Source organism: Apteryx mantelli, chromosome 7, assembly GCF_036417845.1.
Source record: "Apteryx mantelli isolate bAptMan1 chromosome 7, bAptMan1.hap1, whole genome shotgun sequence".
In the NCBI taxonomy this organism is placed as follows: Eukaryota; Metazoa; Chordata; class Aves; order Apterygiformes; family Apterygidae; genus Apteryx; species Apteryx mantelli.
The window spans coordinates 42,437,851-42,456,573 of NC_089984.1; the positions used below are offsets into that span (position 1 = coordinate 42,437,851).

Genomic DNA, 18,723 nt, shown 5'->3' on the forward strand with positions numbered 1-18,723 from the left:
GGCGTCCTCGCGCTCGGCTCCCACCTCTCCCGGCCTCTCCTGTGCCGGCTTCGGGCTCTCCTTGTTTGTGGAGCCGCAGGCTGAAAGCAACGCTTATGGCATTAACAAGGGAAAGCCGAATGTCCTGGAAACGGGCGTTTCTTTGGGATCCCTACATTGTGTCCTCAGGATCTGCGCGGCTCCCTCATTCATACCAGTTGTGAATTTAGGAGCCAGGAAAAACATTTTTAAAGAACAATGAGTCAAAAGAGAAAATCCGACAGAGATGCTGGCTCTCATGTGTGAAGAAATACTTATGAGAGCAGTGACTTCACCTTTGTTTTTCATCCAAAAGGTTATGTAAAAAACAACCTTAGTTAAAAGTCCAGTGAATGTAGTATTTTGTGGGGGAGTTTTTCCGTAGAAATTTTAAAGATAGAGGATATAAATACTGTTATTAGAAAGCTATAGCAAAAGAAAAGTATTCTAACCCTGGGCAAGAATAAAAGTTTTTATTCCTATGTGCAGTGGATCGAGGACCTTTTGCAATATATTCTTACTGGCTCCGTTTTTTTCTGAGCATTTGATATTACTTAAAACGTTAGATAGTAATTATAGATTCCCAAATTGTACAAGACGATTTACATCGTAAAGTACATGAGGTTTCTGTTCTAAAGTGATGCTTGTTTATATCTGTATGGAAATAAATTGGTTTATGCTACTAAATTAACTTTGTTCTGGGTCAGGTTTTCACTTGCAGAAGCAATTACTGCTGCTCCCCTTGGGGAGAAAGTCTCCCGTAGAGTCATGGTGGCCAGCGGAGAACCGTTCTCGGCATCCGACCGAGGTCCTGTGTACTGTGGGCCGCAAGACTTACCGAATGCGTTTTTGAGCTAGAGCATATCTTTAGAAAAATGCATGATCTCGATTTCAGGGAAGGGAAATCCTGGGGAGGGCCTTGACGAGACGGGAACGCTCACCAGCTGACCCCAGCGCGTATTTTTGGTGCAACTGTAAGGTTAAATTAACGCTTTATCCTTTTTCTCTCTTTTCGTGTACCAGGATGGTTTTAACAACTTTTTACCTTAAAAAAGATACAACCTGTGTTAGACATGTTGCTATACGTATACTGCAGTACGCTGTATGCACAAAAGGGCCTGCGAGACTTGGTCCATAGTCCCGTGGTTCTTAAATTCATGTTTTTCAACAAGACTTCTTTGATAAATTGGTAATCCACTGTTGTTTCTGACTTAATACAGTCAGTTGTTTACAATGTAGGATTACTATTATTACTGTTTTTTAAAAGTTTAAATAGAATAATTGTGGAGTTTCTATACATTGTATATAAATGTGTGTTGGTTGTATTTATACATGTTGTATATGAATAATGGCTTTTTATCAAGCAGAACAATAGATGCCTTTTGAATCTAGTCATTAATAGCTGACTTCTTAATCACGTATATCTTTTGATCTAGAAGAGTGGCCTTAATTCAAATATTTTCTCTTATTTTAGGATTTTCTGATGGAAACATTCATCATGTTCAAGAATCTCATCGGGAAGAACGTCTATCCCTTCGACTGGGTTATAATGAACATGATGCAGAATAAGTAAGTACAGAGGAAAAAGCACTGAAGCTCACTGAGATGGCTGTTTCATGTTTGATCTGAAACAACAGTGTTGCTTAGAAACAGTAAAACACAATGCGGCAGCTAGGGTTGGTTTTTTTTTTTCCTTCTTCTGTGATGCAAATATTTAAAACTTGGCTTTGGAGACTGCAGTGGAGTGTTTTAGGGGATTGTTTGGGGGATCTTGGAGCACACCACAGATTCAGGGTGGCGTCGTTCAGAAAACCAAAATTTTAGTTTTCAACTGCAGATGCAGTAGGGTTATATACATACGTTATAATAATAAATATATTTCTTTGGGGATAACTGATGTGTTTTTTACATGACCTTAGAAACTAGTGGCTGTCGTATGTGGATGTTGAGTTCTACGTATAATTTCAGTGGTATTAACAGGAAAGAATTGAAAGGGCATGGATTTGAAAACCAGATTCCATCAGCCTGATAATGAAGTGACAGGCTGTGCATATTTCTAATCCCTATTTTTTTGCTCGATAATTACAGCATTGTCGTTATTTAACATGACTTTGTGTAATATATTGTTTGTGACATTTATTAAATCTGTCGGGCACATTTATGTGTACTATGATGAAAGTGTGAGGAAAAAACACTGTATTTACTAGTTGCCTAGAGAAATCTCTTATGTGCTTACTGCTAGCTACTATGGCTATAAAGTTGTCAGTGTTTACCTATATAAAATCCAGTACTATAGTTCCTGCTTTTATTATAAAATCCACTATAACTTGAATCTTGACTTCTGAAGTTCTCCTAGCCATCTAATAAAATCTGTTCTTAATAAATATGAATTAGATTCGGCCATCCTTGAATTATACCCATTGGTTGTGGATGCTCGCTTCCATGTGGCTATAGCTTGAAAAGTACCTGCTGTTCTAAATAAAAAGCCCTTTGAGATTAGTTGATGAGGAAGATCTAAAGCCTATAGGGTTTCTTTTTGAAGATTTTGAAAGTGGCTCTTGTTCAAGAACTCCAACCACCTTGAGAGTTTTGGTGCAGATGCTTTGGAAACCCTCACAGCGTCTGTTATCTGGCATCCTTGCTAAAGGAGAACGCTTCTGCACTTTGCTGAATTTTTTAGAAGATTGAAATATGAGCGAGAAGATCTCTGTTTGGACACCATTAACATCAATTAGCCAGTCGCCCAGCAATGACTGTGGTGAGAAGAATCTTACAGCGGTTCTTTCCCCAGGTCTGTTGAAGATGGGCATTCCTCATATGGCGTTCATGGTATTGCCAGATAAATTCCCAGCGTTCATTTTGATGGGACTTTGACCTTGATTGCTTTCTAAATGTGGCACTAGACATGTAAGAGCAAAAGCGTACAAAGGGACTCCCCCTCCTGCTCCTCTTTTTTTCTTGTTTTTTTTTTCTCCCCCTTAAAACACAAAGGGTGGTTCCTGTGCGTTTTCTCATTCTTCAGACTTGGAGTGTTACGACATGTGATGCAGAGGTCCTCAGTTAGGATATGGGGTTTGATTTTTCTGCTCCTTAAAAGTATTACCTTGTCTTTTTCCCGGGCTGAACATTTGAGTCCTGCAAAGGACAGAAATGGGATGTACTGTTAAAACCTTTGACTCCTCCTGAATAACTTCAGCACTCATAGATTATTTGGGTAGTATTTAAAGCTGAAAACGGTAGTGTTTTTCAGGTCTTTCTGCTGTTGATGAATATCCAAGGAAATGCTAAAGAGACTTGTTCATCTCTAATTTGCAAGTTAATTTTCATTATACCAGTTCATGTTTGTCAAAGCTTCTGAATTTGTTAGTGTTTTTTATTTTTTCCTGTTGAAGTTAATGCGGTTTCCAAAAACAGAAAACAACATTTAAAAAAATTTTTTTTGTCTTTCTAGTCCCTTTATTTTCAGCTCCTTAGCTTTCATTAAAGGAAGCTAGGAAATATTTAAGAACAAGTTCCATCTGCTAAAAGTAGTGTCTCATCTCCACAGAAATATCCGAGCGTGCCATTTTATGTTGCTCTTGCAAAATATTTATTTCTGCAGATTGAGTATTGTTGCGAGATGAAAAATGAGAGCCAATTTTTTAAGTGAACTAATTTTTAACTACGTGCAAACTGGGAGTTCATTTGTTTCACCGAACGGGATATATATGGTAGTTTGAGACAAAGGGAAAAAAATCTGTTTGTCTAATTTTAACTGTTTAGAAGTTAGACCCCTGTAAGCCCCCTCTGCATTCAGTGGGGAGAGCCCCTCCGAAGAGCTGGCGGCCGTTTGTCCAGCTGTAAGGGCGGTGGGACCCCAGAAGAGGTCTCCTCACCTTCCCTGTCGAGAGAGTCCAGACAGCTTCCCTCCGCGTGACCACGAGCTTCCAGGTAGCTAACAGGGCGTTAAAATGCTCGGGCTGAGATAGAGTTGTAAATGTGAGGGGAGGAGGGGAATGGAGAAAAGTGTGAATGAGTGCATTTGCAGGGAATATTCACAAATACACATTTAGTTAGACATGTACTACTTTCAGCCTTGCTTTACTAATAAGCGTGCATGCTCAGCATGCATTTGTTTAAGTAACACAGAGAACCGTGCTGTGTTGCCGCGTACCATGCCAAGATGAACACAAAAACCTTCATATTCAACGAAATAATTGATACTTTTTTGCTCTTGGATGTGTGTCACTTAATATTCTATTTACAGGCTTCTCTCGTTTCAGCCTGTATAAATTGCTTAAAAACGGCCTCAGTTGTTGTAGCGAAACGTGTTAATCAGGTGTCAAAGATGGAGAACGTTATTTGGATGCTTTGACACTTTGAACGTTATTTGGGCAATTTGAACGGATTGATCTTGTGGGAGGCTCTGTAATCCGCTGGTTTGCTCCCAGTGTGCTCGAGAGGGCGTTTGGCTGGTGGCTGCTGCTCAGACCTGGCGAGACGGGATGGTCGCAGGATGGATTCGTTAGGTGCTCTGCAACGTAAGGTGTCAGCGCGGAAGAGAAGAGAATAGCCGAGGTGACAAAATGGCTTTTCCTCTCACTGTCAAACTGAGGTCCAAACGAGCTGCTGGCTTACAGTAAACAGCAATATCCAAGCCGCAGAGTTGGAACGAATAGTTGATGACGGGATGATAGAAGTGAATGAGGGCGAGAGCGCAGCACGTTCTGGCTCGGGCAGGCGCTCCTGGGAGAGGAGCCGCCGGCTCTGCTGGAGGCCGAGCTTCCACCCAAAGCAGGTGCCCAACAGGCTAGTCCTGGCTCACCCCTTCTGGAGGCGACTGAAAAGAGTATTCAAGTAGTATATAATTGATATTGAGTGGAAATGGCCATTGCTTCTGGGTTAATCTAAAGAAAGAGAGGAAATGGTCTTCAGACGCATAAAATGCTGCAGCGGAGCAGGTGGGAACAGTCTTCTGCTCATAGCCCTGTTGTACAGGGAAGGAAATACGGGTCTTCAGCTGCACCAGGAAACACTCAAGTGAGATGCTAGGGCAAATCTGCTAGCAGTGAGCGCTCGATCGGGTTGCTTGGGGCAGCTGCGAAGTCTCCATCAGCAGGGGTATTTAAAATCAGTTAGATGAGCATCTGCTAAGGTGCTAGTTATGATTTAGGGAAAGGAGGGATGGACCGCATGATCTCTCGAGATTGCGTGAGCCCCGTCGTCCTGTCTGTCCGAGCTGCGGGATCGGGAGCTGACAGCAGGACGTGGACTTTGCGGTTGCACGTAGAAGGAGAGTTTGCTCAGCCTGAGACTTCGGTCCTCCCTGGAAACGGAGCCGTGTGCCCAAAGACGGGTCTGCAGAACTAATCCTGTGTCTTTTCCCTTTTTTCTGGCGCTTCAGTGGCTGTCTGGCGCTCAGCACTATTTCTCTGTGTTGTGCTAAGCTAGAATTATGTCTCGGTTAATTTTACCTAGCTTTTCACCTGTTGATTTTTCTTTTTCTACAGTATTTTAAACGTGGTAAACCGTTAGCAAGTGGCTCCTAGCTGCATTCACGATTACAATGCCCAAAAATAAAGATGAGCTAAGGTAACTTTAAAAGCAAATGCTTCTTGCAGTTTTCAGTGTTACTGTTGGAAATTGTTAATAATTCTGTTTAGGATACTTGGGCAGTAAATTACATTTACTGTAGGGTTTATATGCTTTCATATTTCAGGAAGAGTTATGCCTATGGAAGTGAAAGCTATCACTAGGTGAAAAGGAAGTGTTTTATGGGCCGAGTTGACAGCTTCTGTGATGGTTGCTTTATGGCTATCTAGCAGATACTTGAGAAGGAGATTTAGGCCTGATCTTCAGCCCCCGTGCCATCTCTATCGCAGAGTTCCCTGTGATAAAGTTCGACCGTTACGTTGAACGGTTGTAAGGTGTTAGGAGGTTTTCCCGTGCTTCAGAATAGGAACTAGGAGGACTTTGGGGACAGATTCTTCATTCCAGTGATCTCTTACAGGAAAGGAACTTAGGTGTGTGTTTGTTTGTTTGTTTGTTTTTTACTATAAAAGTAGTTTTAAAAAGTTCCTTTGAAGAATCACTGGGGATTTTGTCGAGTTTACTTTTTTTCCTCCTTCTAAACCAGGAGGGGGTTTTAGGAATTGTTAACTTCTGTCACAAGCAGACAGCGTGGACTCTAGTTTCATCTGAAACAAATAAGGCAAAACATCACCTGAACTGCCTTATACTTTTGTAAGTTAAGATCAGTGAAATACTGGTTTCACTGCTGGCATTTGAGAAAAGGTGTCGATTCCTTTTCTGGACCTTATGATATTTTAATTTGTAACTCGCACTTTCAGCTGCAGCCGTTGCAATGGTTGGTTGCCTATGAAAAAAGGATTTGATGTTTTTATCCTATTTCTTGCAACTCGTGTCCACGTTTACACAAAATACCTGCATTATTTCTGTGCTGGAAGTCTCTGCACGGGGGAAAAAAAGGGGTGAGATGCCTCTCAGCAAGAGTGAGGTTTCTTGGGCCTGCATACGTTTTCCGGAGGAAACGTGTGTTGTGTTGGTGAGGTGGTCTGGAGACCATTGCCATGGTGGTACGCGCTTGGTTTTGGAGCTCTCGGGGAAACGTAGGCTGGCCTGCTGCATGGTCGTCATACCGGTCACATGCGTCGTCTGCTCTCAGTCACATACAAGCTGAAGTTACTTCTGTGGGTAGGGGGAAGACCCTGAAATGGCTATGGCTTAACTGTAAAGCTTAAAGTAGTACGCGCTTAACTTGCTTGAGAGCTATTTGGACGTATAACCCAAAGTGAAAATAAAATTGCTTTTAAAATTATTAAGGCAATTTAGCAAAAATTTAATCTGCTTTATTCTAGACATGCAAACACACGCGCTCGTTGTTTTTAATGAATGAAGCAAGCTGAGCTCTTCATAGGTACCTAATTGACTGGTTTAGTTGTGGCAAATTCGGGGGAAGCGCAGCAGCTCCTATTCGAAGCTGCCTGATGAGGAATCTCTACAGTCCCTTTCGGCTTGGTTTTCCAGATCTTTTAATACAACCGTAAAAAAAAAAAAAAAAAAAAATTTCAGTCCAAAACTATTGGTGGAGGGATAAGTGGTTTTCAGAACAGGAGAAAATAGTCCGAAAGGAGGACAAGTATTTTGCATAGAAAAATGCAAAAATACAGGTACACAATGCAGTTTTACGGACTATCAACTAATATCAGAGGCGGAAGGGGAAGGAATCGTTGCTTCATTTCCCAAACAACTGCATTAACACAGTGGTCAAAGAGATGGTTAGTAGATGTGACTTGAAAGCTTGCGTTTATAGCTGGGGCACTGATCATTAAAATATGCCGTCAGCATGTGGTGTTATGGAATATAGGTATTGCTTCACATTTCCAAATAGGATATTGTGATAGGAAATGTTTGAAACACAGTTATATATTAGGAGGAGAAGTGATGGATTGTTTCAAGAAGGGAATGGAGTGTGACCAGGAGAAAGACTTTGATTAGAAGGAATTGATGTTGCTCTTCCTGACTATTAAATTTTCCTTAGGATTCTGTCCTTACCTGTATAGTAAAGCTTAAGAGCCTGGACATGTAACTTGAGAAAAACAAAATAATTTTATTTAGGAGTGGAATAAGCAAAGACTTTGGATGTGAGCAGTTCTGTTCTTCTTTAGTGTCAAGTATTTCTCTGGACAGAAAAAGCTATTTACAGTGTCTAGACTAAGGATAAAATTTTTGAAGCATGCAAGTTTCATAGGATTCAATTTTCAAAATTAACTTTTGTACCCAAAACTTCTGCCTTCATTTTTGAATAGAACAGACAAGTGCACAGTGATACACGATATGAAGATACCTGCAGGTCAGTGTTTCTGTACACGGAGGGGAATTTCTGTTGGCCATAAAAGCTGGTTGCGTAATGTACTGACCTTTTCCGTAAAGGCCTTGCAGGACTTTTGGTTTAGTTTTGTGCCTGTCAAATTAGCTGGACTTGGAAGTGAATTGAACGTACTTGGCTATATTTAAAACCAGCACAACTGTTTTCTCACTCGCGAGGCTGAGGGTCCTTCAAGGAAGGTGCTCTTCTCAGCTGATGGGCTCCCAGAGGGAGAAGAAACAGAGCATCCTCCATAGCGCGGGTTGTTTAGAGGTGTCGTGCCTAGCATAGGTACCACAGCGATAATTTAGGAGAATGTAAGAACAGTTGGCTTTTTGGCAATCTGCTAGATCTGGTGGATCTGTTTTGCTCGCGTGTGTCTATTCTCCGCGGCCACCTCCAGCAGCCTCCCTCGCTGATGAAGCCGGATGGGCCGGCGTTGCGGATAGACGGATGAAGTGACTAAACTCTCCCCGTCTCCCCCCAAGAAACAACTGTTACTTTTCCAAGTTCTCCCCCCGTCATCTACTTTGTTTCACGATTCTGGGGCCTAGAGGTGCAATGATAATTGCACATATTGAAACAGTTACCAGTTTAATCCCTATATATTCTAAATTATGGATTTCATATGTTTGGAGACCGGTGTTTGTTCCTTCAGAGAGGCATCTTGCAGAAAGGTGGGCTGTGTTGCTGTTTTGTGCATCCACTGTGATTCCTTTTCCTTCTGTGTTTTAGTATTATCCTTCCCTGGACAAACCTGTTTTGTGTCCCCAAAGTCTGGATGGTTTCGCTCTCCTCCTGGGAACGCAGATCTCCATACCTTGCCATCTCTACCTTATCGGGTGAAGGCAGTAGCTGTTGTAGTTCATCCTACAGCAGGAGGGAGACCGTGCATTTAATTTTTGGGGGAAAAGAATGATTTTTATTTGGTAGTTGCTTCGAAAGTATCAGTATGGAGCATTAGACTGATATGCCTACATTCATTGTTCACTAGTAGTTAGTGCCTTCTGAAAATATTTCTAAGGTATTTTATGACTATTACGGTGACTTTAAAGAACAGAATTTTTAAGACTTGTAGTTGGGGGACATCTCTTCCTTTTGGGGGGAAAAAAGTTTGTGGATAAAAGGATCCAAACTGCTAATGTTCTTGAGTTGAAGTTTCATGTTTAAAGGGGAAAAAAAAGGTAGTGTGAGCTAAATTCAAAATACATATTTTAAAAAAATCTCTTTCCAGGCCTTGTTATTTTTTGCTCCTTGCAAAGCTTTTAGTATTGAGACAGTCTTAAGGTTTAGAGCTAGAAATATTCCTGTTCATTAGCCGGTTATCCTCTTTTAAGGCCGGTAGAAGGTTTAATCCCCCCAAGACATTTTGGATCCTGTGTGTATCTTATGAAGCACGAGAAGTGTAAAGAGATTTATGAAATTAGAGCGATACTTAGTCCAGCGGGCTTCCTATGTTATTGGTGTGGTTTTGACTTGCAGGATATTTCATACAGCTTCACTGTTGGGTAGCTACAGACCAAAAGTTTGCCCTGCTGGTCATCTTCCTTCATATATTTCACCAACTCTTAAATATTCATTCTGCAAACTGGTGATGAGTAATTGAGAGGCACTTCGCAGTTCAGCTCAGAAAAGTGATTCTTTAAGAGAAAAATAGGACATACTAATTATATGCAATTGACTGAAAGTCGCCACTTTGCTCAACAGTTACAAAAAACAAAAGCAAGATTACGTCACAAATAAGTTATTTTTTTCTTCATCAGTTTCTGGAATCATCATCCAAAGTCTGTTGTGGATGTGTGTTTTCTTTTATTTTTGGACAAGAAACTAATAAAACCAAGCTAATTATTTTGGATACTTATGCTTTTTCTAAGCCGGCATATATACAATGTCAAGAACACCCTTCTTAGTATGCTGTTCTGAAAGGAGGCTACAAGAGGTTATTAGGCGATGCATCATGACAGCTCACTAGTAAAAAAAAGTAATCAAGATCTGAAGAAGCACTGCAAAATTAAATTCAAATGGAAAAGAATGATTTAGATGTTGTTTTCCCTCCCAGAATTTAAACTTGGGTTGGCATTAAAATACTTCCTGATAATTGTGCTCATGAGTTTATTATACTAAGCAAAATATTTATTGATTTGATTTGTATGATACTATTTTGGTTATCAAATGGTCCAGTTCAAAAAGAGTACAATATATCCACTGAGTGGTGGATATTAATATTTTGTTCCGTATATTTGTTTGTTCTGGCTTTGTGCTGTTTGTGCTGACATCTGGTTTGTGCTGTTACTGTGTCATAAGTAATAGAAACCCTTAGCAGTTAAATCAAATAGATACTTTAGTGGAAGAGTTCCTTTAATTTTAACTCTTCTAATTCTGAATTTTCTAATTTTAAATGTAAAAAACTAAATTTAAGTTTTAAGCTGTATTTTCTAATTCTGAAAGTGCCTTCTGTCTCTTTTGGTGTCCGAGTTGGATCGCAAAGACCTGGCACATAGATATCCCAGGCAATAAACTGGGGGGAAGAAGTCCCCCTTGCTGTGATCTCGGCTGGTCATTAGCCGCTTCACAATTCCCTTGCAGCGGCCACGGCTTTCGCAGCAGAGCGGGTCTGCAGTGCCCAGGAGCAGGGTGCCACCGTGGTTTAAAATGGCAAGGTTAGACTGGGAGGCACTCCAGTTCGGGGGCTGCAGGAGCAGTCTGGAAATATATGCATTAAAGCACACCTGGAAATTGCCTCTAGGACTGGCGCCCAGCTCCAGAAGTCCTCATGCAGTGAGTTAGCAGTGATGCTACAGGGATAGGCTGGGGGTGAGAGAGCTCATCTGTGGTTTTCTGTTAATACCGTTTTTATTAAAATTGGCAGCTTTTTATAACTAAAACTTCTCAATGAAACTCATTGCAAAATATCTCCTCGTTGGGCTAAGAAGCGATGAAGCCCTCGCCTTTGGAGGAGGTTGAGTTCACCTTCGAGTTCAGAGCTGGAGGCTCATACAAAGCGTGTGGGAAAATCTAAGTTGAAGTTGTTGTGCTGGCTGACCCGGGGCACAAAACCGCCTGATGCCCTAGGTGACTTCCCCAACATCCTGGCGCGGGTGTTGGTGTTTCTGGGGGTTGCACCTCTCCGTGTACTTCTTGGGCCGGACAGAAGAGCCTCTGAGCGATGCAGGAGCTGAGCTGCCACCTTCCAAGCGCGCGCTGCAAGTATTGGGCTCTTCTGCTGAAACGGTTTCTTTCTACCGTTTGCATTTTAAGAAATGTCTCAACTCTTCTAACGCAAAATGGGGAAAATTAGTTTGAAAAGGCAGAACTGTTCTTGAAACTGGAAATCTTTTTCTGACCTGCCTTAGAAACTAGTGAATTATGTGCTTATGTGAGCTACCTGTGTGAAGAACTGGGTTGTTCCAAAGAACAGAAGTCTTTTAAAATTCTGCTCTTAAATTATATCTGAAGATATAAAATGTCATACAATTTTTACATCTCTGGAAAATAATTGCTCTTGTCTTTGTGCAGCCAGTTTTAATAGAAGCTTTTATCCCCGGACCTCATTTCTCCATTGATGAAATAAGGATATTCCAGCTGTTCATCTCCAAGTGCTGCGATGAAAATGAAGAGATTAAAAATTACAAAGCACAGTAGTTATGGCCACCATAGAGATTTTGTGAAAAAACGATTCTGTCTGAAGAGCGGGGCTTGAGGGGGTGCGGCAGGAAAGGTGTGGGAGCTGCGTGAGGAGGAGGAGTAGGAGACAAGCAGGACTTCCTGGAGAGCCGTCAGTGGGTGAGCTAGCTCCATGCAGCCCATGCACCAAGTGAAGCGTGTTGGGGAAAGGAGCTGTGTTCATGCAAGTGAAGACTTACTCACAGTGCATGCCTGGCTGACCTCAAATCTGGTATTTCCTACCTTTCGTATGCTTGACTTTGCAAGCTCTGTGTTACTTTAACATAGTTTATAAAATCATTATTTGTATTTTAATTCTTTTTTTTTTTCCTTTTTATTGCCTTTGAGGTGGAATAATTGTGATAGGGCGTGATCTAGGTGCTCACGGGAAGGATTAAACATCAGTCCTAAATGTGGCAAAAATCAAGACTGAGCAAATTATGCAGGCGCCCGTTGGTGGTATGAGTGCAAAGATCGTTTAGGAACATCCCAATTATCCAGCTGTCCTTGGGACTAGGCACAGGCGGTTCGGTGCTGGCAGACAGTCGCTTCGGGAAGGACGCGCTTCTCCGAGGGAAGCGGGGTTGCAGCAGGACAGCCGTCCAGCCCTCGGGTCCCCGGCCGCCGCGGTGGCAGCCCGCCAGAAGCAGCGGAGTGCTTCGCCATACGGAGTGGCCTTGCGCTCGGCGGAGCGGCAGAAGGGCCGCGCGCGCTGGCGCAGGAGCGGTCCCCGAGGTCGCCCGGTGCTGCGCCGCTCCTGCTAGTGCTCTTGTGGTTAGCCCTAGCTTTGATGATACTCATCTTGGTAGGCAGGAGAATCCTAAAGGGAAAAGATCCTACCCGAAACTATTCTGTATAAGAAAAAACTCAGAATTTATGTATTATGTTCAAAATTGACATACTGTATGTTCCCAATGGCTTTGATATATACATACATAGATATATATATATATGTGTGTGTGTGTGTACATATACACATGCACATACACAGTAGATGCACAAGGACACACATCCCACCCAAACGTGCTGTTCCATTTACTAATTTAAAGTCCGGTGCCGTGGCAAGCAGTCTGTACTCGGGTTGAATTACCTGAATGAATAAGTTCTGCATATTTAAACAATGGTATGAAGTGATGTCAGCATCGTATTCCGAAATATGAAGTGTCTTTTTTTTTGGGGGGGGGGGGAGGGCACAAAATGTATGGTATGAAGAAGAATGTGTGGATCCTTGTTCCTTATGAGAGCAAGAGCGTGAAGTAGCTAATTAAATGAAGCTGAAGGTGTTAAATCAGAAAGAATGTTAGCAGTACTCAATTTTTGCTAATGGTAAAAGCTGGCGTCATGTGATATCTATTTTTAAAACTGATGGCGTAGCAAATTTCGCTTAAAATTGTTATTTTTCCATGTCAGCTTCATTTGAAATAATACTATTGCACATTTAAAAATAGCTGGTAGGTGATATATGTGCTGCTTGCTCACACTAAGAGTTTTGTTAATCTTTTTCTCTTCTAGTATTTAAAAAAAACCAACCTTTCGACCTTCAGAAGTAAAGCAAAATGTTTGTATGTTTGAAATGGAAGTTCAGGTTTACGCGCGTCTCTCAGCTGTTGCTCTGTAAGAGGGATTGCTGTAGTTTTTGAAACTGGACTGTAAATTCCATGGCTTTGGCCACGAATCAGTGACTTCATCATTTTCCACACTTGGAAATGAAAGCAATAACGGTGGGAGAGAAGATTGGCTTTTAGCTGATCAGTCTTACTTTAGGAAGTGTTTTGCTTGCTTTTTCTGTAAAATCAATTGCTCTGCACTGTAGTTTTCTCCTTATGTTTGCTTAAAAAAAAAAAAAAAAAAAAAAAAAAACTCAGGAAACTCATGCCCCATTTCCTTCCTTTCCTCTTCCAAACAAACGAGTAAAAATCCAAGCCTGTTGATTTTTGGCTAAGAGGGAGTAGATAGTATTTTTGAGGAACTCCAATAAGAAACTTGAAAAACTGACCTGCCTTAAAAAAAAAAATAAAATAAAGGTCTGAATGTCAGAGTGTTGACCCTGTGCTGGAAGGGTGCTCCAAAATCCTTCCCTTGCCGTGTTACGAAGCAAAATCACCAGCAATATCAAGGAAAAACCCTTTGCACTCGCCTCCTGGTGAGACAGGGTTTTCTTTCGAAAGAAGGTTTTATTGTTGCAAAGGAAAATGTGGTTGAGTACACGTCCCTCTCCTTGTGCCTGAATAAACATTACAGGAAATACTTTAGGATGTTGATTCCTGTTGATATACTTTCCATAGCCAAATCAGCATCCTTGATGGTGCCAGGCTGTTCTTTCTGGCTGCTTTCCATCAATCACCTTTTCGTGACGCCGGAATGAAAACTGTGCGTACCGATCTCAAGAACGATCACTCAAGAACTGCAAGAAACACTTACCGTAACGGCGGTGCTAGAAGTCAGGAGGCATTAAGGCTATTTTATGCCTCAAACAGATACGGACAAGAAAAATCAGCAGGCTCTCGGAGAATTTCATCCTTCACATACCAAATCAGCGAGGCCGGTTGTGTAGGTCTAGGTGTAAAGAACACACCAGCTTATCGGAGTTTCAGGGTTATTAAAGTTATTTTGGGGCTGTTTGTTTTGCCTGGGATATGCCTTCTGGAAGCGGTACTGCATACAGAGCTCTCCTTTCCGCAATCTAATGTGATTTCTCTTGCCAGGAAATGGCAACTGGGAAAGGTGTAAATTAGGTTTATACAGGTTTAGGGGCTGAATTGAATCTTCTTTTGGAAATAACAAGCTGAAAAAATCATGCTCAAATGGAAGGAACGCGTTTTTGAGCCGCTTTTTGTTGGCCCAGACAAGTCCGTCTAACGACAAGGGACAGAAGTGACATCTGGAAGCTTCACAGGTGGCTGCGCACCTAGATGGTCACTGATTGCGTGTAGCCAAACTATACAATATTTCATGGCACCTGCAGTCTGCTGTGTTGCCAAAGATCGATCGTCAGAAGTGGCCAACCTTTGTGGCTTCTACGCCTCGTGCCAAAGTCTTCATTTACCTCCAAACCTATGTTCTTACCTTTTAGAGCTGTAGGAGTTGCATTAGAGGTGAGAGGTGGCGAAAATTGCCCGTTGGTGTTGCCAGTAGGTTGTCAGACTTGCCTGAAAAATAAGAATAGTATGGCTCAGGGAGCACCGGCCGCCCCGCATTTCCTCCTGCAAGAGCGGGCTTCTCAGGTGCTTTGGTGAGAGCCAAAGATTTTTGACTCAAACTGAATCGTCTTGCTCGTTCATTTGGTTTATATTGAACCATCACATTTAAGTGATTGCTACTTGAATTCTGATAGGTTAATTTTAACCTTGGTGGATAACAAATCTCTTAATAGCCTTCATTTGAGGTTTTCCTCACTATAAAATTCCTATCTGGCCAAGGGGAAAATGAATAACAATTTCAATTGCATTTCCTTCTGCTTCCAATTTCCTTCTCCTTCCATTTGAAGGAGAGCAGACTTGTACAAGAATGAAAGTAAGATGAGGATATTGATAGTCATTTTACTGTATTATTTCAAATCCCTCTTTTTTTACTGCAAGATTTTTCCACCGTGCATTTGTGGCATATTAAATGAACATGGTAGGAGGAGCAGCTTGATTAAACAGCAGTAGTTTATGTATTGTAAAATAGCGTTTTGCTCTTTATGGATGAATTTTTAATAATTCACAGGAATAGTGACCAGCTCAGTTATGAGTTTAATATAATTTTGATAAAATGTGCCAAAATCTTTATTTGTTTTTTGACTCAATGACAATGTCCTTTTCTGGATTTTTGTCTTTTTAAATGCCTGACAATTAAGTAGCATTTTGGCTTCTGAGAGAAGTATCCTCTATGTACCAAAAGACAATGAGGCCTTTTATAGGGGTATTAAATCTTAGGATCAGAAGGTTTCATTTATTGAAATCTGAGTTGTATTCGGGAAAGGAGGCTTTTACAGCGCAAGCATCGGAGAGCGCAGCCGGCGTAGTAATAGCCGGAGTTGGAAAGGGGAAAACTCTTCGTGCGCCGACTTGATAGACTGTGCGCTCACATGTCACTACAGGAGAAGAGGTATATTCAAGTATATTCAGAGGGGAAAAAGGGACCAGATCACTGGCTATCACCATTACGAAGGTTTAGATCACTGAATATGAGGGCTGAGAAGTCTCGGAGTGCTTCGCAGGTCTAGACCTCGCTAAGCCGTTCTTGGCAGATGCTCCTTTAGTTCATCGCGAGGTCTCGCGTTTCGGTCCAACCGGCACCGTTGCCGCCAGTCAAAGGAACGTTTTGATAGCTCATTGAACAGGTAAGTTGGAATGAAGAACATTTACTAAAATTATAGCATCCTTAACACAGTGGCGATGAATACGTACATTTGTGCCCTAAATGCTCTCACTCTTGTGCCGCGTCCTCTGCAACGCTCCTGTGCAACCCCGGTTTGCCGCGTGCAGCCGCAGCGAAACAGGATCTCCCAGCTCTTCAGGCTTCTGTCCTGCCGCACACGGGCAAAGCTTGCCCTCTGCCCGTTCGAAGCCGGCTCCTCCTCGGAGCCTGCCTGCGCGGCTCGGAGCCGGCTGGCGCGGCCAGGCATGCGGCCAGGCCGGCGGCCGCCCGAAGCACTGCGCCGGGAGAGCGTCTTTGCTCTTCCTCCGCTGACCTTTCCCAGCCCCGCTTGACTGTTTATCTTGTCTAAGCCCTCGGCTTCACCTTCTGGAGCAGCGTTACAGCCTTCCTCTGCGGGAGCTGTTTGCCGATTGTCAGCAGCTTCAGCGAAATGCAAAAATTTAAATAAAGGGTTGCTCCAGAAGATATGAAAACCGTGATTTTAAAGGGGCAGTGTGATTATCAGTAAAATAACAAGAATACCTTTAAGTATCTTTAGAGAAAGCTGAAACCTTAGCTCCTGTTTTTTATCCCCAATATCTCCGGCTGCGTTGTGACAACTTGTTAAAGTTCATTTTAGAGCTCCTGCTACCGGGTGAAAAACACTGCATCTCCCTAACGCAAAGCACCGGTTTGGTACCAAATCATCCGCCTGATTAAACTTGTTATTTTTTTTGACAGTTTAATTTGTATTGGCAGGCTTTATGCCAGCCCAGGTGTCATCTGTCTCTCCGCGGCTGGCACCTCGCCAGCATCAGCGTGCCGGGCCGGTGCCTGTGCTGTACATCGTGTGCTGCAGCTAATGGCACAGAGCGGCGATTGCCTGCCTGGTCCAGACCGAACCGGCACGGAGAGGGTACGATGCGCGGAGCGTGGGCAGCGTGGCCTTGGGGAGCGGGCTGGCAGGCAAAGCCTTGCTCAGTGTATCCCAACCTTGATCTTGGATCCCTAAAACTTTAGAGCTACATCTGGCAGGTTGTTAAAACTTGGAGGTGATTCTGCTCCCATCCAGGTGCTCACAAGCAGTGTGATCAGGCAGTGTAAGGAACAGTAAGTGCTGATAGGAGAAGGCGGTACAGAATACCACCTTCCCCCTTAGCGTTACGGCAGGACGTGCCCCGTTCGTCGAAGACGGGGCGTCAGCACGGAGCTAAGCTGTGCTGTGGCCGCGTCAGCTCTGGTGCTCGCCTTCGCTTGCTGCTTGCTCCTGGGTTCTGGGCAAATCCGTAGTGATGCTGCAAAGTGATTTTTTGAACTTCAGCTACTCCGTTCTCTGTCTAGAAACTGGGAATCAGGGTGCAGCGATGGCTACGTGAGAATGCGCAGGGCAATGAGAACTTCTCTGCTAATCTGCTAATACGGGAGCATTAACAGGCGCTGCAGCATGTGGCAAGCGAACTTATTCTCAAAAACACTGAGAATTTAGTCCACCAGATGGTGTTCTGCATAGTGATGAGGACGGATCGCTCTTCCTTCGCCAGGATAAATGGCATGTAGGTTAGATGGAGTGCTCTCACGATGAAACGGGGATGGCTATGACAATTGTATCCGTTCTCCCTAACCTTTATTTCTCTTTTCGTTTTTTCTCGGGTTACATCTGCAAATAAATTTTGCTGCTTCTTGGGGTTAATCTAGAATAGCTTTGTGGGAGGATCAGGTCCTATACTAGTAGAAAAATTAAAAACTGACTTACCTTTATGATACTATTTATTTCTTACCATGCTGAAATTATCCCCCTGATAATTGAGCTATTTAGTAACCACAGTTTCTGTTCCTTTCCCTGTTCGGCTCTGATGACGAACTGTGTTACTTCCTGTGTTTTACTCTGTAGGCCCTATCATGTCTGCAGTGGGTAAGGCATAACAAAACTACTCATTAAGTTAATTGGAAAAATAAATAAGTTTTAGAAGAAGATGGCTAATGGATGTATTTAGAAGCAAACTATCAGAAACCTAAAGATAAACATTTCTGGAATGAATTGCAGTTCCATGTTTTTCTCATTGTAGTGTAGCACCTCCTTCTAAAAAAATCAATGTAAAATAAAAATATATAAATATAAAAAATATATATAAACGTATAAATATTTATATACAAATATACAAATATCTCTCTTTGAGGTATGTCCCCCACTTATTGCCTGATTAACATGACGTGTTGGGATTTACCTTCCTCTTTTTATACAGCATTATTAAGCACTTCTGTGCTTGCCACATGCTCTTTTGGCACTCACCGCAGCAGACGCAGGTAGCCAGCTAGCCAGAACAGGCTGGTCCAGATGTAGAACCAGATGGTCACAGGAGAAGCCTGCTTGGGCACCTAGCTAATCTCCTCTCCAAAAAAAAGGATTTTGTCCCATGCAGTATCACTGTTTAGCCACAGAGTTCTCCTAGTCTTTTGTAAACCGGTAATTTTCACTGCTTTTTGACAGCACCTAAGGATTTTTTTTAAAGGATTATTCCACATCTTTTCCAATTTGTCCAAATTTTTGTACTGCAGCGGTGCCAAGAAGTGAATGTCCTTTTTCAGATGAGGACTGATGAGAGCTGTATAGGGAGGGATCATTGTGTTTCTGCTCCTTGCCAAACTCAGTGCTGGAGTACATAAGTGCAACTCCATTAAAGTCAATGAAGGTATAAAAAATGTGTGCTGAACTTGGCTTTCCTTCAAATGTTGCTTCTGTACATGCCTTTGTGGCTCTTTTTTCACCGTAACTGTGCTTTGATATCTTCAGACTGCTAAGAAGGGAAACAGGAGCTCGGCTGCGCTTTGAGAAC

At 42.4% G+C, this 18,723-nt stretch overlaps 1 protein-coding gene across 1 annotated transcript in view; it reads left to right on the top strand.

Moving 5' to 3' along the window:
* The window catches only part of DOCK1 (dedicator of cytokinesis 1), a 310,679-nt gene that overhangs the window by 186,265 nt on the left and 105,691 nt on the right, over positions 1–18,723 (top strand). The window contains exon 29 of the mRNA XM_067300378.1: positions 1,493–1,587. Within this exon, the coding sequence (XP_067156479.1) occupies positions 1,493–1,587 (95 nt within the window). The remainder of the gene's footprint in view (positions 1–1,492; positions 1,588–18,723) is intronic.